General features: G+C 33.9%; 1 protein-coding gene across 1 annotated transcript in view; it reads left to right on the top strand.

The window, feature by feature from the left end:
* LOC129232232 (uncharacterized) overlaps positions 1-19,493 on the top strand; it is a 46,744-nt gene extending 27,251 nt beyond the window's left edge. Inside the window, exons 8-12 of the mRNA XM_054866446.1 lie at positions 769-922; positions 5,979-6,152; positions 12,478-12,678; positions 17,260-17,459; positions 19,287-19,493. Of these exons, the coding sequence (XP_054722421.1) occupies positions 769-922; positions 5,979-6,152; positions 12,478-12,678; positions 17,260-17,459; positions 19,287-19,428 (871 nt within the window). The 3' untranslated portion in view covers positions 19,429-19,493. The remainder of the gene's footprint in view (positions 1-768; positions 923-5,978; positions 6,153-12,477; positions 12,679-17,259; positions 17,460-19,286) is intronic.
* The last annotated feature ends 4,148 nt before the right edge of the window (positions 19,494-23,641 follow it).

Raw genomic sequence — 23,641 nt, 5'->3', positions numbered from 1 at the left:
GAGTTATCGAGAGTCGACTGCAGTTGCACTGCCTTTTCTTCATAGAGATTGTTTCCGGCAGAAATATCCTTAAGAGATCAAATAATTCTACGTTGTTCTCTTTAAGCAGGGAACACAAAATTTTAGCGTTCCTTTTAACTATGTTGTTTTGTCTCTCACAATAAATGTGGTTACTGTTTCCCTTTGTGTAAAAATAGTCACTTCGTTCAGTTCACCAAAAATATCAGCAAAATATTTATCAACTGCCGTTCCTCATGAAAAACATTGATAACAGATGAAAATATTGATGCCTTTTGTTCCAGTTGAAAAACCCTTATTTCATCTGGAAGTTCATACAACCTTCTAAAAACTTTTGTTTTGGATAGCCAGAGAACGTCATGTGGAAAAAGTAGTGATTTGTACTGCTTACCCATGTCTTCATAAATCTTGCTAAATAGTCTTGACAGCAAAAAAACGAGATTTGACAAAAAAAAAGTTTCTGAAGCTTTACTAAGAACTTTCCTCAAGTCAGATAGTATTTACTTGATTATGCTGGCATGGTTATGCAAAACACTATGACGCCTATTTACTTCAATTAGAGCGACATTTTAGATCCTCGATACTGGTTATTTCTTTTTTTTTTTTTTTTTGAAACTAGTGGAGAACAAATTTATGCAACGGTTAACTTGCAGTGGAACCCTTTTTATACTTCTTCGGAACCCAAAGGTCCCGCGGAATACACTTTGGGAAACGCAGGACTTAATCAATAATTTGGTTTCTTTATTTTAGTTACACTCCGATAAAACTAGCCCATTATATTGCTGAGCCAGAAAATGGAACAGATACCCAACTGTCACCAATCATTTTCCTTCATGGACTAACTGCAACAAAAGAAATATGGGAGAAAATTCCTCAAATAGTAGCATCCAAAACGAAAAGGAGAGTAAGTTAAAATTTTCTATTTTAACGGTCAGCCTTGTAACTTCATTAAATTTTGCTGAAAATTTACTCGTAAATAAGCAGATGTATCAACAAAATTCATTAGATTTCGTCAATTTGATCGGAAGTAGGTGTAGACTTTTTAAACATACTTTGGTAATTATTTGCTTTTGATATATTTGATACTCTCTATTTATCTCTTAAACTTATTCTTTGAATCTATAACTTCTTGTTATGAACTAGATTCACTCGAAAAACATCTGGTTATTTTTAAAAACTTATAAAAATAATAACAATTTTAGTTTTTTGGGAAATAAGGATTATGAATGACAATACGAGGGTAGATCCAAAAATAAGGTTCCCATCAATTTTACAAATAGACAAAAATTTTTATTCTAATAGAAATTTACATCGTTGAAAGATGAAACTTTCTTCTATTTTTCTGCATAATCGCTATCTTTTTCTATACATTTTTGTAGAGGGTGCTCCAATTTCTATATCCCAATATCATAGAACTCCTCCGCCTAACCGCTGAGGAAACTTTTAAACCTCTTCTTTAACTTCATCGTCACTACGGAAGCGTTGGTCACTCAAAACTGTTTCTTTAACTTCCCCAACTATCAACTTAGACAGTTATTGTGCAACACTAGGAAAACTCAGGCGAGCTACATGGTGTCCTGAAATAGACTGACTGATTTCAAAAATTTATAACATTAAAACGGTTAATGATAAAACCAATTCTTGCAGAAAATTCATGTGGTGGGTCGTAATTTTTTTTTTCTCCAGAATTCCAAATTTTAGTTCAAAATTTTTTTTTAGTAGATGGCGCTGCAGATAGTAAGCCTTTAATTCAAAAAGGAAGGATTGAAATTCGCCGGTTTTTTCCTCCGATTGTGACATGTGGTTGCATTCGGTGGTAGACAGTTTGAAAATACTGTTGTGTGATTGTGTTTAGTTAAAACACTATTCGGAAAACAATGATGTAATTTTCTATCTTTCTTTGAAGTATGATCTGCAGCGCCATCTAATGGAAATTTCTTGAACTAGAATTTGGATCTCTAGGGGGACAAAACTACGGCTCATTACATGAATTTTCCGCAAAAATAACTTTTTTATCATTAACCGTTTTCCTGTTACACATTTTTGAAAACTGTCAGTCTATTTCAGGACACCCTGTATCTAGAATCGCAGGCAAGGACGACTGACAGCTGGTGTAACGCTGTTTCCCACATGAAACCCTAGAACTTTTGACAGCCTTAGGGTGGATTGTCATGTCCCACCCACCTTACAGTCCGGACCTCAAGCCTAGTGATTATCACTTGTTCCCCAAGTTAAAGGAACACTTGAGTGGTCAACGCTTCCGTAGTGACGATAAAGTCAAAGAAAAGGTTAAACGTTTCCTCAACGGTTACGCGGAGGAGTTCTATGACATTGGGATACAGACATTAAAGCACCGGCTACAAAAATGAGTAGAAAAAGATGGCGATTATGTAGAAAAATAGAGAAAAGTTTCATCTTTCCAACGATGTAAATTTCTATGAGAATTAAATTTTTTATCTGTTTGTAAAATTGATGGGAACTTCATTTCTGGATCGATCCTCGTAAAAAAATTACTGACGTGTGAGACGCGTACTGTATCTCGAATGACCAGTACAGTGTTAAAATTAAGTCTGAAATTTTACGATAAAAATTACTGGCATTCATGTTGCCAGCAACTTTTACCGTAAAATCCTATTTTACTGTAAAATTTTACGGTAGGATAAACGAGAGTTAAAAAAAGCAAAATGAGAGCAGAAAGTTTCGATCTCTGGATCATCGCATAGGCAGGCGGCTTTGCTGCCCACCGTACGAGTCGAGAAACATCGAGTGAGGGGAAATACGGTGTTATGGGCTTTGCACTCTAAGTCATGTGGTGTATCAATTGTCGCTGCAATCGTTTATGTTTTTCAGTACAATTTACTGTAATTTTTTTGTATATTGTAAACACTCCATTTTACAGTAATATTTGCCATAAAAAGTTTCCTGAGTTTTTAATAGGTACGATACGTGGTTATATATCTGATAAAAGGCGTTGACAGCAACTTTGGTAGCTAAATCCGTAACCTCAATCCATTTTTAACGTGTTAGAAAACATTCTTTGCATAGAATCTGCATCAACACACCAAAAAGCATTTGCTAATAAGACTTTCAGTGGAAAGTAAACTCTCATTTATAAACCTCCTCTTTTATGCGCCTTCCGCCTTTTTCACTTATATAACGATTTTCAGTGGACCCGGCTCCTTCTATAGGACATTGTTTACTATTACTTTACGTAGAAGTTTTGCGCATGATTGCTGATCTCCAGAGATTCTGGTGGTTATTTAGCTCATATCCAACACCGTCTAACTATATCTAGTCTATCCAGCAAGTCATTCATCTAGTTAGTTAAACCTTTCAGTAAATAATTTAAAGTAAGCCTGAAACTTAAGCCTGAATGTTGAGAAAAAAAGTTAAGCCTTTAAGTAAAGCCTGACAACTAAGCCTAAATGTTAAGCGTTTACGTTAAGCCGGAAAATTAACTCGAAATTTAAGCTTTAAAGTTAAACCTTAAAGTTAAGCCTGGGAGTTAGGCCTTAATGTAAGCCTTTTACTTGAGAATTTTAGTTAAACCTAAAACCTAAGCTTTAAAATTGAATTTGAAAATTAAGCCTTTAAGTTAACCTGAAAGTTAAATCTGAAAATTCAGCCAGAAAGTTAGGCTTTAAGTTAAGTAAGCATGGAAATTCAACCTGAAAAACATTTTAATGAAGCCTAGAAATTTAACTTAAAAGTGAAGCCTTTAAGTTAAACCTGAAAGTTAAGCATTTAAGATAAGTTAAGCATTTAAAAAAGTTAATCCTTTATTTTAAGTCATTCGGCAGAATTATCATCATTCAGCGGAAATTTGGAATTCAATTCGGCAAAATTATCATCATCCGGCGAAATTTGGAATCAGCAAAATTATTATCATTTGGCAGAATTTGGATTAGGCAAAATTATCATCATTCGACAAAATTCGAAATTATATTCGGAAAAATTATCATCATTCGGGGAAATTTGGGTTCCGCAACATTATCATCATTCTGAAGAATTTGGAGTTCCATTCGGCGAAGTTTGGAGTTTCATTCCGCAAAATTATCATCAAAAGTTTGGATTCGAAAAAATTACCATCAATCGGCAGCATTAGTCTTCGGCAAAATTATTATCATTCTGCAGAATTTGGAGTACCACTCGGCGAAATTTGGATTCACCAAAATTTGGAATTCCATGTGATCAAGTTATCATTATTCGGCGAAATGTGCAGATCCATTCGGCGAAATTTGGAGTTCGGCAAAATTATCAGCCTTTATCAGCAAAATTTGGAGTTCTATTCGTCAAATTAGGATTTTCCGCCCTCTAAAACATTTAAGTTCGGTGCGCCCCTCGACGTACACCGCAAAAAAGTGAAGGAAAAAAAAACACGTTTTCGCCGATATTGAAAGCGTTTGCGCTCTCAATAACTCGACGAAAAAAGTCTTTGTTGCCTCGAATTTCAACAATGGTCACCGCCTTAAAGCGCTAGTGCTCCAAATGCGGCCGTGGTTAAGTCTGAAAGTAAGGCCTAAAAGTTAAGCCTGTAAATTAAGGCTTTTTGTTAGGCCTTTTAGTTAAGCCTGAGATTCAGGCCTGATAATCATGGCTTTTATAGCTAAGCCTTTTAATTAAAATCTTTTAGTTAGGCCCTTTAGTTAAGCCTTTCAACTAAGCCTTTTAATTACGCCTTTTAGTTCAGCCTTTTAGCTTAATCTTTTGATTTTAAGCTTCAAAGTTAAGCCTTTTAGTTAAGCCTTTTAATTAGGCCTTTTTAGTTACGCCTTTTGGTTGCGCCTTTTAAGCAAACTTTTTAGCTAAGCCTTTTAATTAAGTCTTTTAGCTAAGCCTGAAAGTTTTAAATATTTTAAGACAGAAAGTTAACCCTTTTGATTAGGCCTTTTAGTATTTTTACTAAGCCTTTTAGTTAGGCCTTTTGTTAAGCCTTTTAATTAAGCTTTTTAGTCAGACTTTTAGTTAAACCTTTTAGCTAAACCATTTAACTAAGCCTTCTAGCTAAGCCTTTTAACTAAGCCTTTGAGTTAAGTAATTTAATTAAAACTTCTAGTTAAGATTGACATTTAAGCCTTTTAATTAAGCCTTTGTTGGGCCTTTTAGAGAAGTCTTTTAACTAAGCATTTAGTTAGGCTTGAAATTTAAGCCTTTTAATTAAGCCTTTGTTGGGCCTTTTAATGAAGCCTTTAAATTAAGCGTTTTAGCTAAACCTTTATGCTAAGCCTTCTAACTAAGCTTGAAAGTTAAGCCTTTTTGTTGTGCCTTTCAATTAGGCCTATTAGTTAATCCGTTTAACTAAGACTTTTAACTAAGTTAGGTCTTTTAGTTAAGTATTTTATCTAAGCCTTTTAACTAAGCCTTTTAATTGGACCTTTTTGTTAAGCCTATCAGTTAGGAATTTTAGTTATGTCTTTTTGAGAAGCCTTTAAGTTAAGCCTTTTTGCTTTTTATTTAGCGATTCGTAACTATGCAATAACGTCAAAGGGAAGTTACTTTTAATGTCTAGCTAACAATGTAGTTAACATTTTCCAAATTCATGTAGAATCTTGTTAGGCATTTTAAAGGAAATCAAAAGTTAGAATTTTACTTTCACCATTGAAACATGGTTGGTAGTCCAATTAAAACAGGGAGATGAGCTGAATATGGGATCCACGAAACGTCTATGGATTTTTCCTTCTGTAAAATGTTTTGAAAAATAATTCAACTATAATAGCTTTGAATTTATTTGAATCTACAATTGTTATTTTCTTCAAGGGAAGAGCATAAACAATATTATAATACTTTCACACATTTGTAAAAGTCAGAACTAGAATATCAAATCATGAAAAATAAAATTTTAGTTTTAAGAGGGTCTAAAATTGACGAACTAAATGTCTAAGGTTCGAAAACGAATTCTTTCAGAAGATTTTAAAACGGTCAAAACAAAATCAGTATTTTTTTTTTCTCTCCCCTTTTAGGCATATGTCGTTGATCAACGAAATCATGGAGATACTGAATGGACGGATTTATTCAACTTTGACATACTAACAGACGACTTGTTACATTTTATGGATGAAAAAAGGATTGAAAAAGCAGTGCTTATTGGACACAGTATGGGAGGAGTAGTAGCCTTAAAGGCAGCTCTAAAACATGTTTGTAGCGTTTTTTAATTCTATATTTCGACGTATCAGTCTTTTAATTTACAAATGGTGAACACTTTTCATTCAAAGATTTTTGGGTGCATTTTCAAGGTAAATAGGATGGTTAAGGTGGTTCAAAATTACATGTAAAAAAGTTTCTCCTAGATAATGGGACACCCCTAAATATTTTTAGATTTGTGGATAGTAATATACTGGAAGAATAGGGAAGTTTTCGATTTTTCAATTTTATTTTTATATGATAGATATGTAAGAACATCATAGGTGAAAAAAATTTTGCGATACGATAAATAGTTTTTTAAAATTATTTTTTAAAGTTCAAGCGATTGTGACGTCAAATGGCACAGGAAGTGACGTCATACGCTCTTCCGCCGCGGGAGAAGCCGAAGGACGTGCAGTTGACTTCGAAGACGAAACGTAAGGCTTACCTCCTCGCTTTTAACTCCTCGCGTTTCTGGAACATTAAACCTCTCATCCTCTCGGAAATATTCGAATACCATCATTGATATTACTTGAGGAAGATTATTAGATTGTGCTTTAACGAATCCGGCCCCCATAGCATGTTCAAAAGGATTATTGAATTTCTAAAAAATAAAAAAATCAGCGCGCTCAAAATGTCCGTAGCGAAAACAAGGGATCTTCGGTGGAAGGCTGCCTATGAGTGCCCTGTGACGTAAGATCGTGACGTTTCAGATAAGCACACTTTTGCGCGTGGATTTTTAAAAATTCATTAAAAATCAATCACGGTGTTTTAAAATTCGGCGATGGTGAATTTTTTAGTTTTGAGGGTCAATTAACAATATCCAATAGTCAAAATATGAACATTTAACAGGTTGCAACTTCCCTATTATATCTTTCTATTTCAACTAAAACAGGGTGCTCAACCGCCGCACCCAAACTTCATACGTATGGGGAGGGGGGTTAAAAAAGTACATTAAACTGAAAAAACAATGCTACATATTATAATGTACACTGGTGATATGCATGTACATTGCATTAAAACAATGGTTTACAAAAAAAAAAAAAAACAACAACTGGGAAAATTAAATGTTTCTAAACTTGTAGCATGATTTATACTATACTGCCGTGCGCAGGTAAAGGGCAGTAACTTCAAGTTTTTCATTTTTTTTTTTTTTTTTTGCATTTTTGTCATCTGTTGTACGTAAGCTTTACTGAACAAGCTCGCTTAATCGGTTTCCGCTGAAAAAAAGAGCGAAAAGACGTCTAATTACAACATTTCCCTATTGTTGGTATGAAATCCAAGACGCGTTTCTTCAAATATCTCAAAAACACATTTCTGCAGATACTGTCGTTTACCTGCACACGGCAGTATACAACGGCTAATGTTAAATTAAGGGGTCTTTGAGTACCCTCTTGAAATTTGAGTAAGAAGCTAAAACTTTTACATCATAATACTGTTACTAAGTCTACAGAAAATAAAGGGTGTCCTGGACATAAGCTCGAAAAAAAAAATAAAATTGAGCCACCCTAAGGATGGTGGATGGATGATGTTGAAAATCGCTTAAAAACTTTAAATATTAAAAACTGGCAACGAGTTGCTGCGTATCGTTTGAGTCGCAGCGAGTTGTCGAGGCAGCCAAGACCTGCAACAGGTTGTTGCGCTTATAAAGAAGAATTAATTCTATGCGTGCATAAAATGTCACAAATATATTTTTAAGTTATAATAATGATCATCAGCAGCAGCAACTGCTCCAAGAATTAGGCAATATGTCTGTTCCGGCCTCATTGATCCATCCACTTTTTTTGGGGTCTGCCACGGTCTCTTCTGCCCTCAGAAGCATAATTGAGGGCAGCCCTAGGGAGTCTTGTACTCGGCATGCGCTCTACGTGATGACTTTTCCACTTGGTAAAGTTGTAATAATGTACAAGAAAATTACATTTTAAAACTTACAAAATAACTGAAATTTAACAAGTCATATTAATTTTATTACCGAAATGTATTCGCAATACCAATTAACACTCACTTAAAAGTTAAGATCTACTATAAGAGTCAATAAAAACTTTGGATACTTTTGAGCAATTGAGACAATGAAAGGTTTAATGCAAGAATGGTATTTATTTATAGATGCAACATATAAGCTGATATCGAATATTTATTTACTAGTGTTCGCCCAGTGGTCAAAATTCGACCATATTCATAAATGAATATTTGAGAAACCTTGTATGAATTTAACTATTCCCAACATTTTTATTTCTACTTTTACTCTTGTTTACTGCATATCTGGAAACATACAATTTTTATACGTACACACAATAACAAAAGGTAATAATTTATTCCAATCTTGATTTTTGTCTATTAATCTCAAAGTATATGGATGAAAAGGAATATTTCGGTAATGGGGTCGTTTCCGAAATTTTTAAAGTGTTTTTTTTTTTTTTTTGAAAGAGCAAGCTTAAAAACATGGGTTTTAACCATTTTTTAAATAATTTTTAAAAATTTAATATTTTTTAACGTGCGCAGATTGAAATTCAGTTTTTGCGCTTCTGCACATGGCATCAAAAGCGATAAAATGCCATTCACTGAAGCCATTAGCGCACAGCGTAAGTTATCACAGCGTGGAAAGGCGTTTGACAGCAAAGCGTAAACATTTAGCACGGCAATGAAGTAGCGCGCCAAAGTATATCACTTGTAACGTCATAAAGATCACGCTTTAATTCCAAAATCAAACGTTTGAAATAGTAATAAAAAATAACTGTCGAGAAAACAAAAGTTTCTCTGGCTCCACGTTATTTCTTTTGCTTATTCTTTCAAATTCAGTGAATAAAAGTAGTACTTTTGACTGAGAAAAACATCCCCATTGAGAAATGGTGTGGCCCTCAAATTCTTGGCTTAATTAATTTTATTTTGGATACCATGTTGCTTTGTGCTAACCCTGTGCAAATCTCTTTGTTTACGTATGCAAAGGAAAGACATTTTTTGCGCTGGCATTGGAAACAAAAAAAATTGACGCCAATGGATAAAAATCGTCAATAATACAATTGTTTTCGAAATGTTCCCGTATGATATGAAGCATCAAAATTCTTTTTATACGAAAAATTTCTGTGTGAACAATATTACTTATGAAACGTCTACTATTACTGAATAAGTAGCTTCTTCGTCATTAGAAATATAAATTTCTAAGTATCAAATGAACGAACTCTACTCGTGGCAACATATAACTGTCCATTCGAAAACACTGGACGTCGCAATAAAAGTGCAGTTTTAAAAAAAGGCCATCTTTGAGATTTGTTTATGGTTGAGGGCGGTGCATAACTGATGTCACACTTTTCAACATTTTCGACCCTCTCCCCTCTTTGTCAAAGTTTCGCAGTTAACCATACCCCTCTTCCTTTTGTCACATGTCACGCTGTTTACATAAACGTTCCTATTAAAAAAAAGGCTTGTTGTCACATTCTTCGATTGTATGTCTCTCTTGTCATTTCTTTCCTCTCCCTAGTCACAAACTTTTATTATTTCGTGAACCCCACCTTAAAGCGGGACTTCATTCGTAGCCCCTGTTTTGTGGTAACCGTATGGAAATATGTATTTCCCTACTCTTTGCTTACGTATGCAAAGAAAATATATTTCTCGCAATGCAATTGGGCTCAAAAATTTGACGGCAATAGATGAAGAGCCCTCTCCCTTGTCACAAACTTACTATTTCGTGAGCCCCACCTTAAAGCGAGACTTCATTCGTGGATAGCCCCTGTTTTGTGGTAACCGTATGAAAATATATATTTCCTTACTCTTTGTTTACGTATGCAAAGAAAAAACATTTCTCGCGCTGCAATCGGTGTCAAAAATTTGACGCCAATAAATGAAGAGCTCCAATTTTCCAATTATCAAAATCTTCCCGAATGAAATGATGTTGCAAAACTCAGATTATACGTAAAACTTCATGAACAATACTTCTTTAAAAAGTTTAATATTATTGATTAAGTTGCTTTGACCTCTTCCATTAGAAATATAAAATTTCAAACAGACAAATGAACGAATGATACTTGCTACATTAAAAATTGTCCATTCAAAAACACTGGACATCGTAATAATAGTGCAATTTTATTTAAAAAAAATTCGTTTTTGTGATATGTTTACGGTTTAAGAAATAACTGACTAATGCACTTTTTAAAACTTTTAACCCCTCTCCACTTTGTCACAAAGTTTTACAATTCACCATGCTCCCTGTTCCCTTTGCCAGTTGCCACATGTCATACTGTTTTTAATAAACTTTCTTATCAAAAAAAAAAAAAAGGCTTGATGTCACATTTTCTCCATTGTATGTCCCTCTTGTCATTTATTTCCTCCGCCTTGTCACGAACGGTTACAATTTAATGAACCCCACCTTAAAGAGGGACTTTATTCGTAGTCAGCTCCTTGCAAATAGACATTTCTCTACTCTTTTTTTTTACGAATGAAAAAAAAAAATTTCTCGCGCTGGCATTTTGGTGCCAAAACTTTTGCACCAATAGATAAAGTTTGACAATTTCACAATTATGGAAGTCTTCCTGAGTGAAATGATACCGTAAAACTCCTTTAATACGTAAAATTTCTGTATAAACAATATTCTTTGTAAAAGTAGGCATGACCGTTGCCGTTAGAAATATAAAATTTTCAACAGTCAAATGAACGAAATCTACTCGCGGCAACATAATTGTCCACGTGTCCTTCAGATTTGTTGCTGGCGATAGCAAATGCAGGTATTATTGTGAGAAGAAGGTAATTTTATCGAAACTGAAAGCCCTCCCTCCATCACTCCGTAAAATGATTTATTTAAATATTAAAATCGCGAAAACATAATCAAAATGAAAATATTTCTAATGCCCATAGTTACCCAAAAAAGCCTCAATAATAAAAAAAAATGCAAGTATTTCATTTCTTTATGCTCAAGCGAGGAATGACAACACCCTAATAAATTATCCAGCAATTTCTTCACGCTATGTCGCGTGAAAAAAGCAAATAAAAATGAATTTTCACTAATTTTTAATTGCTTCTAGTTCATTTTCTAGTTATCTTAGCGGGTTTTCGTTTTTTTTTTGCCGTAAACGGGGGGGGTAAACGTTTTTAGAAGTAGTTTTCACGAGCTTTCCAACCATACCAAGCTCAAACCACTAAAATGCATTTTTCGTGTAGAAAAAGCGGTTTAAAAATGAATTAAAACTTAATGCTTCACGCTTCCAACAATGAATTTCAACAATGGAAAAGTGATAAAATTAAAATTTTTGAGTTTCGCTAACTAAAAAACGCGTATAACTTTTTTTCTAGTGGATTTAGGTTATTGGACCTTGGGCGCCCTGACAATTTTTTCGTGAGGAGTATTTTTTAAAGATCTTTCCAACCATATCAAATTCGAAAAAAATGGACCATCCGTTCGCGTAGAAAGAGCCATTTAGGACGAAAATGCGTTTTTTATTAATATCTCCGTTAATTAGCGTTCGATTTCAAAAATTCTTGTTGATGACACTAAAACTCGGCAGTAGCTACCGAACAAAAAAAGAATGAAAGAAATCGGTTCACAAACAGAGGAGGAATCGGTACCGAAAGAAAACAGCTTGCATATTAATATATAAAGATTGTCGATTAGAGAAAAATTGAAGACTTAAAACTCATAATAAACTGCATTGACATCCTCAGTAATGTTATAAAATACATTAGGAGTTCACACGTGAACGAAAAGTGATGCATTTTGTCATTTAAGTGTAGAAATTTCATTTCGATGAACTGATCATATTATTTGACACTTTAATTTCCAAACATTTTATCTATCACTCAATTTGATTACACTCAAACTGGTTCTTGTGCGACGGATAGGAGCCACATAAAAAGCGCATAAATCGTTCAAAACTTCACGGTTTTGCGGAATCATCAGACAAAATTTCCCGAATAAGGAAATTTTTGGGAGGTCACAGTGACCTCTCATCGAGGTGACACTGTCGTTTTATGAATAATTTCATCAATTGATTCCCAATCTGATTAAAATTTTCATATACCACGGGGAAAAAAATCGCACAAAAAAAAAAAAAAAAAAAAAAAAAAAAAAGATCCCACAAAAACAAGTGTGAGTGTAAATCAAATCAGATTCTAACTTTTATGTGTTAAATAATGAATTAGCTGAAACTTTTAGGTCTACCCAATATTGTAACTTATTGATTGATGATTTTGTTAACTTTTTCCAAAAAAAAAAAAGTTTTTTAGTCTTTAATTTAAAAAAAATCTAACTCATCAAGTCCAGAAAAAAATGTGCTGAACTTATTTTAATTCGTATGCTAATGTCCTGAAAAATGATATAAGTTGCTCTTAAGTCTTTTTATCTTTTTTCAGTCTGAAAAAGTTGAAGCATTGATTGTAGAAGATATGATTGTTGGAAAACTACCCAATGACAGATTGAAGTTCCTGAAGTCAATGTTACATAAAAGTCGTGAATTTGTTCAAAAAATACCAGTAAAAGTTGATGAAAGTCAAGCCGTTTCATTATATAGAGACTTTCTGCAAGAAATAGCAAAAACGGCTTCAGAAAACATAGTACGTTCTTTTATTAAAATCAGCAACTATTATTTAAATTATTTGGTTTGTTTTATGAGCAATGCCCTATTACTCTAGAAAAGACTTTTGCTCCCACTGCAAAAAGTAATACGTACTAACATTCTAGCAAAATCTATGACGCAGTTAAATAATAGAACTCCAATAGCACTGGTCAAATATATTTCAGAATATATTAGAGCAGATCACACAAAAACTATGTAACCTGGCAAAATATACTTTCGTTTAAATTATATAGGGGAATGCGGAGCAAAGTGAAATAGATAATTTACCTTTTTCAAACTGACCAAATTGGAAATTTTGTTTTGAAAGTTATATACAGAAAGATTTATCATTAATTTTAAAGATGTATTTTATAATAAAACCTGCAATGACACGTTATTTTGTTTTATGCTCGGCAGTTAATTTGTACCTTCCAAAAAATGTTGCAACAATTCGTTTTTTTTTCTTCTTTTCCTTATGGCAAAAAGAAAAATTAAATAATTTGTGAGGAAATATTTTCTACTAGCTTTTACCCGCGGCTTCGCTCACGTTGATGTAGTTTTTTTCAATCGATTCAAGTTCATGGTCAACACAGGCAGAGGTCAAATAGTTACCAAAAAAATGGCTTGTCCACAGTTTCGCCATTGTTGCCATTAAAGTAGGGACATTTATACCGCAAAATCCTAATTAGCATCATTTATCCTTAAAAACACACTCACAAAAAAAAGAAAGTTTAAAAGTTTCATAACAATTTACAATAATTCGCCAATGCACTAAAGTAGTCGCCTGGTGAGAATGGAGATAAAAAAAGAAAAGATTTGGCGAATTAATTTACATTTGATTAGTAGTTTTAATCTCATTTAAGCGTGTTGTTTCACTAATTTGGCGGATTAATTTTAACTTCAATACCTGACACATAGCATTTAATGATCTTTTAACAAAAATTAATTTGGCGAAATTTTCACATTTTAATGCAAATTTTGTAATAGCTGTAGCGCCAAGACTTTTGAACACTCGTCCCAGAAAAAACATTGCATAGTCTTTACCTTCAAAAACAGCGACAATTGAAAAAAAATGTCTAATGCCTTAGCTATTGAAATGATTTCGCAAAAAGAGATTCCTGCTGGTCGATCAACACAAACAAATATCCAAATCACCACAAATAAAAAAAAAAATATAAAATAAAAAACCCATTAATTGCCTCTAAGGTGCGCTAAACTGGAAAATAATCACCCAAATCCATGTATTTTTTATTCCATCTTGTGCAAATACCTTACTTTAATATATAATTTGAGAAAAGCCTTCAACAGTCAGACGAAAAGCAAAAATAGTCAACAATATCATTATCGCTATCGACACGGAGTTGAGATGATACACTAAATACTATATTGATTTAATGAAAGCCTTCAAACATGGAACTAAAAAGCTTATAACTCGTTTTTTATTCTACTTAGAAATTTCGAACAGGTGCCATCTTCAGCAGAAAAATCAGAGCTTTCGATGGACATATAATGTTAAGATGTGCAAGTATTTTCTCACCCCAATATTAGAGAATTTGTATGAAAATTGTGCATTATTGCCCCCTATGGGGGTTTTGCCCCCCATAACGTGACGAAACATATCCTATGTGTTATTCTGATGCATAAGCTATGTTATTGTAAAAATTCATCAAAATCCGTTCAGTAGTTTTTGCGTGAAAGAGTAACAAACATTTATACAGACAAACTTTCGCATATATAATAGTGGTAAGATTTAGATATTAAAAATATGTTCGAAATGAGTAAATCAAAGAATGAATGAATAAATGAAAAGATATAACGGAAAAATAAACGACTAAATCAATAAATCAATTAATTAATGTATTGAAAAAATAAACAAATGAATAAATGAGTGAATTATTAAACGTAGGAATATAAATTATCTACTTAATAAATAAATTCGCAAGTGGTTTAATAAATAATTGAATAAGAGTAAACGAAAGTAACTATTTCGCTTTGCCCTGCATGGTTGTTTATTTGTACAAAACAGTTTTAATAAAAATAAGCTAAATAATAAATAAACAAATGCTTCACCAACTATTAGTTGGTCTCAATTAATAATTAAAAGGTTAAAAACATTTTTATCACTTAAAAAAATAATTAATTTTGATTTAGAAAACAATATTGCAATGTGATTGTTGCATGTATTATTATATGCTTTGATCTTCAGAGTTAACTTTTTCCTGAATGAAATAGACAAGTGCTGCTACATAGTTAAAATATTACCGGATAGATGCCGCTAAAAATAAAGTAAATATTTTACTACTTCATGTTGCCCTACGTTACCCTGCTGTATTTATTTTAAAATGAACTTTCCACTTCCCAATTGTTATGGCCGATATTTTTAGCATCAAAAAGTTGCCAGTGTCAGTGAATGGGTTTGCTTCGTAATTTAATTACAACTAGTTGCCAGGTGGGATAGATTTGCCACCTACGACGGAATGGTGTACACAGCCTTTTGCAGTGTACTTCGGGGGCTCCGTCCCCTTCATGCCACTTACGGTGGCTCGTCCAACCTAGCTGCTGCGGATTGGTGTTGTACACCGCCCAAAAGCAGTGTACTTAAGGGGCTTCACTCCTTTTTGCCAAATGCGGCCATACCGATACACTAATTAGTGAGCAGTGCATTAATTTTCGGCCAGATGCACTTCTTGAGTCATTTTATTCCGCACGCCTTCACTTCATCATTAACAGGAACCATTCAAAGATCGAAACACTTCAGCTTTAAGGAAAAAAGAGAGAGAGAGAGAAATTATAAGTCTCTCTAAAAAGAGGCCATACTTTTGCTGAGGCAAAAGGCGGATTTGGGAAGGAAAATTTCAGTAGGAGAAATTGGCACGCTGCCAATAACTGTCCGTCTTTGAGAATGGATATTTTAATTAATATTTTCGCTATTTAAAGTCATAGAAAAACAAAAGTTACCCAAATATGATGTCCGAGAAATTTCGAATCTATCAATACCTGGCTCGATCGTTAATTCTCTGGCATTCAGATGAAGATAGAGTGACATAGATAGATACTTAGATTCATACACACACTTATCAATAAACAAGATGATAGGTGTTATGTAATGACGAATTTAAATACTTTTTTCCAAGGGCTTTGCCAACTTGATCGGCAGGATGGAGAGAATGAATCCTTTACCCTTCTTTGTCGTACTGAAGAATAATAAAAATGCATTTTATAAAACTTATAATAAAGTGATTTGACTGTTCAGTAATACTACACAGCACGCAAAAGAACTCGAAATAAACGTAGCATTCTGTTGAATTCTTGTACGTTAGTAAGAGCATGCATGGAACATGGGATTTGAATATTTTAAAATAATTTGCCAAAGTTTAATAATTTTTAAAAATTATTTTAAAGGGTACGCGCAGTTTCAATTTTATTTTTTACGCTTCTGCAAATGAATTTCAAGTGATGCAATGCCATTCACTGATGCCATCAGAGCAGAGCGTAATATTTAATTCGCATCTTTACTTACATGTATATACTGGCCACAATATGGTTGATAGCAAGCGTAGAGCTCAATATTTAATTCGCTTCTGAATTATCATATCGTGAAAACGCAGTAGGCAGCAAGCGAAAGTGTTCAGCACGACAGCGGAGTACGCGCCAAAGTTGTTCATTTGCGACGTCATGGAGACCATACCTTGTTTGAAAAATCGGACATTTAAAGAATTAATTACAAATTAAACGTTTTGAAAATAAAAGATTTTTCTCGTTATATGCTTTTTTTTTTTTTTTTTTTTGCTCATTCTATCAATTTCAGAGACTAAACTCCATTCCCGCCAAAATGGCTACGAGGTCACAGAGGTGCAACATGAAAGAATGGATAACAGCTCTTAAAAATGCATTTATCTGCAAATGGAGAGAAACTAATACGTAGCCCCTTTATCAAACATACTTTTCTTTTTTCCACACGAATTTTGAGAGTTTGTTCCATTCTTCGTAAGCAAAGAAAATAGTCCTTCCTATCTGATCTAAACAAGATCGGGCCTTCTACGCGTTTTAGCAATTTGTTAACAATAACAACAAACAATGCCTGATTACCCAAAAGGCTCAGGAAGCTTGAGCTTCCCCTCAGAATTAACAGGGGGCCCCAAAATGACTTAAAAACTTCGAACTATACTTTTATCACATTAGATAAATTATTTTATGAAATGATAAATCTGAAACAATACCTAACCAGTCTTATCTGCTGCGAATGGGAGTACAAAAATATGTAATGTACAAAGGTTCAATGTATCTGGGGGGGGGGGGGGAATTAACTTAAACTGGAAGTCTGCTTTGCCGTTTTTGAAAATAATACATGTAGCATCAGTGAGTTTTGTTTCAAAATGTGCATAGAGTTTTTAAGAACTATAACTTGAAAGCAAAAGGTGAAGGGCCCTGAATTGAGACTTAGCTTCCTCTAACTTCAGAGGTTATTCGGGCCCTGAGAACAAATACTGTTAAAACATGCAAAATTCCAATACATTTTTGTACAATTGAACTGTTTTAGGAAAGCACTAATGACTAAGGAAGAACATTTTTGTTTTAGAGAAGACAAATAAAGAAGAGAGACACTGGTCCGGACTATTTAAGACTCAGGCGCGATGAAAACGGTCGATGGGACTTCAAAAGCAATTACATGGGAATAATTAAAGCTCTTAGTGATCCGGATAACTTGACGTCAGAACCTGAAGGCACTTTTAATGGACCAGCGTGTTTCATTTATGGAACGTTATCACATTTGCCAGTGTAAGTATATAAGTAATTATTGGTTTATGAATACTTTTCAACAGTTAAGCTATAATTAGAGAGAATACAATGTGTCCAGCAAAAGACTCCCTGGTTTCAAAATTAAATATCTCGAAAACCAAGGACGATATTGGAATAAAATAAACTGTATGTTTACTGTGAAACCCTTAAAAATCATATACAGGAATTAGTTTAAAAAACAGCCAATAGGTGGCGCTGCACAATATAATTGCAATAGAAGTCTCCATAAATAGTGCTGTGAAGAGGCTTGTTGTTTCAGCAACAGTTTAGTCTCTCAGATATGCTTACATATACGCTAGAAATTATCGTCCAACCTCTTCGCAGCACTATTCAGGCAGACTTTTATTGCAATTACAGCGTGCAGCGCCACCTGTTGGAACTTTATAAAACTAATTTACAAGTTCCTGTACATGATTTCTATGGATTTCACAATAAACATACCGTTTATTTTATTCCAATACCGTCCTTTGTTTTCGAGATATTTAATTTTGAAACCAGGTAGTCCTTTGCTGGACACCCTGTAGTTGCTTTGTGTATGAGTAACGTTAAAATATGTGAATAGAACGAAGCTGCTGGTTAAATAAAGTTAACAGAATAAAACATGGTATTTTTGAAATTTTGGAATTTTGAATGATGACGGCTTACCACGTTTTAAGGGGTGCTGAACGCATTTTGAATACTTAAGAAAATGTTTATCCGTTGTTTCACAGTAATTCCGATTAAATAGTTGCAATCAGCGTATTAGTAGATTATATTTTTTGTGAAATTTTAATCATAATTACAATCTAGATATAAAAGACCCCGTATTCATAACTAATCAAAAGTCATGGATTTTAATGTAGTCATAATTCTAATTTTCAACTCATTCATGCTTTTACTTCGATTGAAAATTTAGAAAAGAAATTCTATTTACTCGAAATCTTTACTAATAATAAAGCTCAAAGTCTATCTGTCTGGATGTCTGTAGGATGTTTGGATCTCTGTGAAACGCATAACGCCTAGACCGTTCGGCCAATTTTCATGAAATTTGGCACAAAGTTAGTTTGTAGCAGGGGGGTGTGCACCTCGAAGCTATTTTTCAAAAATTCGATTTTGTTCTTTTTTCTATTTCAATTTTAAGAACATTTTCCGGAGCAAAATTATCATAAGATGGACGAGTAAATAACGAAATTATCATGGCGTGGAATGGGAGAGCGAATGAACATAGCCAATTGGCGAGAAATTCGTCATCCATTATTTGTAAATATACAGGCGAACCGAATGCCCTTTTAATTTTCAACTACGGGCAAAGCCGTGCGGGTACTACTAGTGTAAAATAAAAATGCAAAAGATTCTCGACTCTTTGTTGAAGTAACAAAGAAGAGTAGAATAGATTGTCCGCCTTGAGATTCTGAAATGAAAACAATATCTTTGTGTTGACTGTAATGGAACTTAACATTCATGGAACCTAACTCCAAAACAGCTCCATCATCTTCATTACTTTATTCATTACAATAAACCAAGGGTTCCCCTTAGATCATTGAGACAAGTCTCTCAATGGTCTAAGGGGTTCCCAAACTTTTCCGTTCCGCGGCATCCTTTGAAGACTTTGAATTTCCTCACGGCACCCTAGTCTAATCTTATATATACATTGTGAAATCCATGGGTGCCATATAATTTAGTCCTTGTTATATTAATAGGGGTGTAAAAAAATTAAATGTATAAATTAAATTATATTTATAGGGGTGCCCTAATTTAGGAACCCCTGCTATAAACAGTAGTAATTCAAAATCAAAGTATTCTACAATATTTACCTTACTTCTTCAGACCAGCAAATGAACCTCAGATTAAGAAGCACTTTCCTAATGCTGAATTGGTGCCAATTGAAGGAGCAACACATCATATTTCTGCTGACTGCCCAGAAGAATTGACAAAGGCCTTTTTGGAATTTATATCAAACATTTCATAGTGAAAGTGAAATTTTTGAACTCTATACACTTCTAAAGTTTTCTTCATACAATTTTTTAATAAAACGAATTCACCGCACTGAAAAGATTGCCGAGTTTTTTTCGTTTTATTTCTACAGCTGTCAAATCCCGAAAAGGAACTTTCGGGACTCGAATTCGAAAACATTCTACATCTTCTCCTGGTGCAGGGTTGTTGGTGAAGGTCCGACGTAAACTGGTTTTGTATTAGAGGTGGGCAATGTTGTTCTTTTTAATGATCTGTTCATCAGAGGATCGTTCATTCTTTTGATCCGTACATTTAACTCATTCATTTGAATGACTTCGTTCATTAAAAAAAGTTGCAGGTGATCCCTCTGCACAACATAATCACGTACATTCGATATATGTTTCATTAGATCAGTAATATTCTTCGAAAGAAAGAATAATTTTGCGGAGCAGTTCCGTACTTTGAATAAAACTCAATAAAAGAACTAAAACCACTTGTCTAAAATTGTTTCATAGCTTTAAGCAAGAATATAAAAATTATAAAACAGTTTGAAACACTATTTCAATTTTTGAGTAAAAGCATCTTCAATGTCCCATATTTACACGTTTGTTATGATAAAATAGCAAAATTTAAGCTTGAAAACTTCCGGCCCAGGAAGTGCGGAGCAAAAGAACTTTGTGGAGCCGTAGAATTTTGCCATTTTTGTGGAGAAACTCCGCAAAGTGTGGAGCAGTTGGCAACCCTGCTAACAATGATTCCTGTGTAAAATTTTGTGACTCTGAATTAGTATTCTGCTCTGACAAGACTTGAATTTTTGAGATTTTTAGAAAAAGATCAAATAAAGAGAAAATTTACAAAATATTTTAAATTCCATTGAACTATAAGCCCTGGTGCGGTAACTTTTTAACTTCCTAACACAAACTACTCTTAAAATTTCAAGCCTGTGAGTTATTTTTTTCTGTTCTAGCAAGAGGTCATACCTAATACGCTGCAATACTTCGAATTTTTAATCACATCAATGGTATAAGACCACCCCTAGATCCAGGTGTTTTCTTTCTCTGTTAGGGTGAAGGAAGTCAATGCCCCTCCCTTATTTTAAAAAAACTAACGTTTTTACATATAAGTGGGCATGGTTTTGTAGTTTTTAATAAAATTTCATCGATTTCACGCCCCCCCCCCCCCTCTGAAAATATTGAAATAAGCGGCCTGTTCTGAACTGAAGTAGGCTCTATTTCTTTGTTTATACTAAGAAAATGATAAGAAAGTCACGTGGTTTAAATATTTGTGAAACCACGTGACTTTCTTATCAGTTGTCTGTTGTATCTGCTAATGCATACTTCAAAATACTTTCAATTCACTACATTAAAAGCTGGAATCATTCGTCAAAATTGCAGCAAAAGCTTCGCAGACCCCTCCAATGGGCTGTTTTCCTTTTACATCTTAACGAACTTTCATTGCGGCATCTCCTCCAATTGTTAATGGTTAAACGTCAGACTCCAAATCTTACTACAGTAAAATTTAAAAAAGGCTGTACGACTCTGAAAAGTGTCTCATAGTTGTTTTAAGCCATTAGAATGCAAGTTGATCTGACGATGTTGGGTAAAGACCAAAAGATATTTATTACTAATATCACATGCCATGAAGTAAGGCATATGCTCTTCTTATCTTCCTAACCACAATCTGGGTGCGCTAAATATGTCTCTCTCTGTCTGAACAGCTAATAGAATATTGAGATTGTGTACACTTCTACTATAAAACCACCAACTAAATTTCAAATTTTGGTCAAATTTATTAATGTATGTACTCTATCCTGGTTTAGAATAAAAAACCAACCATTCTGTTAGAGACGTAGATAAGCATGCGTGGGAATTCCTTCGTGCACAAAGATACTTGCCAAAAAGGTATCAATGTCATTGATTCCATCAACTGTTCGAAAAAGTACACTTTGTAGTTTTAATAATGCACAGTTAACAAGTTTTATAAGTGATTTTATAATTTTTCCTCAACAAATAGAACTCAATGTCCTAAATGCAGTTTTAATTTTTTGCAAATTTCCCAGAGAGTTTTTGTAACAGTATAAAAACATTTTAAATCGAAATTGTTCTTACATGCTTAGAGACCTTATCATTAAAGACTAAATTTTTAATCTCTACCAACCTCAACAGCCGCAAAATTAAAAAAATGTTTTTTTACATTGAAATTTAGACCTCTTGCCAGAGCAGAGGAAATTCTTCTAGTCGTATTCTTCCATGCTAGTCAACTAGAAGTAGTGCTTAAACTTTGTTTAGAATCATGGCCAAATGTTCCGCCACCACATTCAAAAGATTTTCTTTCCTGATATGTGTAGCTGATCCGTTTGAACATGTCCAGTCAGCCACTAGGGTTTTCAATCCTGCACCAAATTCAGCCCCGCGGGATTGTAAGAAGACCATCCCGTGGGACTGAAATTATTCTTCTAAAAATTAATTTTAATGTCAAATAGAAAAAGTTGTGCTTTTTAGGAGGGACTGCTTTTGTTACTTGAGTTTTCCCGACCATACACCAATTGTAGAGCACAACAAAGTCAGATCCCAATTAGAAATTGTTGCTTGGTACGTAAAAGTAAACCCTAAAAAGTTCAATGCGTTTTAACAAAGCTTGCTCCTACGGAATAAGAAAGGATTTTCTCACAAAAAATAATGCGTTCGATGAAAATGCGTGATGTGGCTGCAGTGCAGTTGGTTTTTACTGAGATTAAATGACAGGTCATTAAGCAAAAGATCCTCATTAACTTTATCTTTTGAAGTAGATTTTTCTTTTTAGCTTGGTTTTTGCTCAAAAACTTCAAATTTCAGACAGAAACGATGTCTACAGGATATGTGTTTTGCTGTATCCAATTTAACTTGCATTGAGAATACACACTGTTGTGGCTTCATTAATATTCATAATTAAAATACACTTGTGGCTTCATTCGTTTGTCATTGTATTAGTGCATTTGGTTCATTACAGCATGGGGTGAGTGCCACTTAATTACACTAAGTCGCAGTCTCAGTAAAAGTTTTTCGATAACTTCGCTAATTTTACCTCTCACTTTAAAGATACATTCAAAAACTTGAGCAGCTTAATTTACTGCGCTGTCATTTGAATTATATTGTGTTTTTTATCCAAGTTTCTGTTGCCTCTTTTAAAGTTATGCCCAATAAAAATAATGTCAGGTTTTTCACTGCTTTCTTCTTCGGAGTAAAATATTGTGCACATTTTGGAAGTTAAAGGTGAGTTTTTGGAAGTAAAGGTGGTTTTGAGTGTATTCTTTAAGCTTACAAAGTGCTTCAACATTGCATTCAGGCTACTCCAGCGGCAATCAACAATGCACTTTTACTCGTTTATGAGCGGCAAAAGTTGGAAAATTTTTGAATGGAAAAAATTTGCGGGATTGGGATTTTGCCCTAAATTCCGCGGGATCAATTCCGCTTAATCTAATGTGGGATTGGAAACCCTATGAGCCAAGTTCTAATTCCTTTCTCCACAGCTGAATTTTTTATTTGAAACCGTTTAGCCTATCCATACATATAAACAGAATCTTTCTATGCCCCTGGATTCTTTGATTCAGTTTGCCAAGATTCTCAAAAATATCAGCCATGTATGTTTGTTTTATCAGACAATATTTGTGTTGTAACTAATTAGTAGGTTTTGTTTTGTAGTGAAACATCAGAAATTAGTACCTCCTCAAACAACTCAAAAACTCTTGGCTGGAACTTGCTTCTTAAAAGCCAGTGATCTCTCTTGTGAAGAAGTAGGGAGTGGTAATATGCCCCCACTCTTCAGAAAGTGCAATAAAAATATGAGAATTAAGTAATCTTGATTGGCTAATCTGGCATATTGTTTTCCAGGAGAGGTTCAGGATGGGGAAAACTGATGGATCTAAATCCAAGGACACTTGGATTTAGATTTTTTGCATTAAATATAAACTCTCCATCATTTCCCATAATTGCAACTGCTCCATCTTTGCAAGTGCTTTGGCAGTTGTAACATTGGATCCCGTTGCTTTCTATTTATTTATCTGCAGCACGAAATAATTCATCACTAGTTGCAAGCTGAGAAAGTTCTATGCAGAAAATGTAATTATTTTGAAAGTTGTCCTCATTAGTAAGTCTGTTCCTCCATCAGCTTGAACTAAAAGTTTTCCAGCTTCTTGTAGTTCATCAGCCAATGTTTTTTAAATGTCACCCCCCCCCCCCCTCATGTCATTA

The sequence above is a fragment of the Uloborus diversus genome, unplaced genomic scaffold (genome assembly GCF_026930045.1).
Source record: "Uloborus diversus isolate 005 unplaced genomic scaffold, Udiv.v.3.1 scaffold_111, whole genome shotgun sequence".
In the NCBI taxonomy this organism is placed as follows: Eukaryota; Metazoa; Arthropoda; class Arachnida; order Araneae; family Uloboridae; genus Uloborus; species Uloborus diversus.
This window is presented reverse-complemented; position numbering and strand designations above follow the sequence as displayed.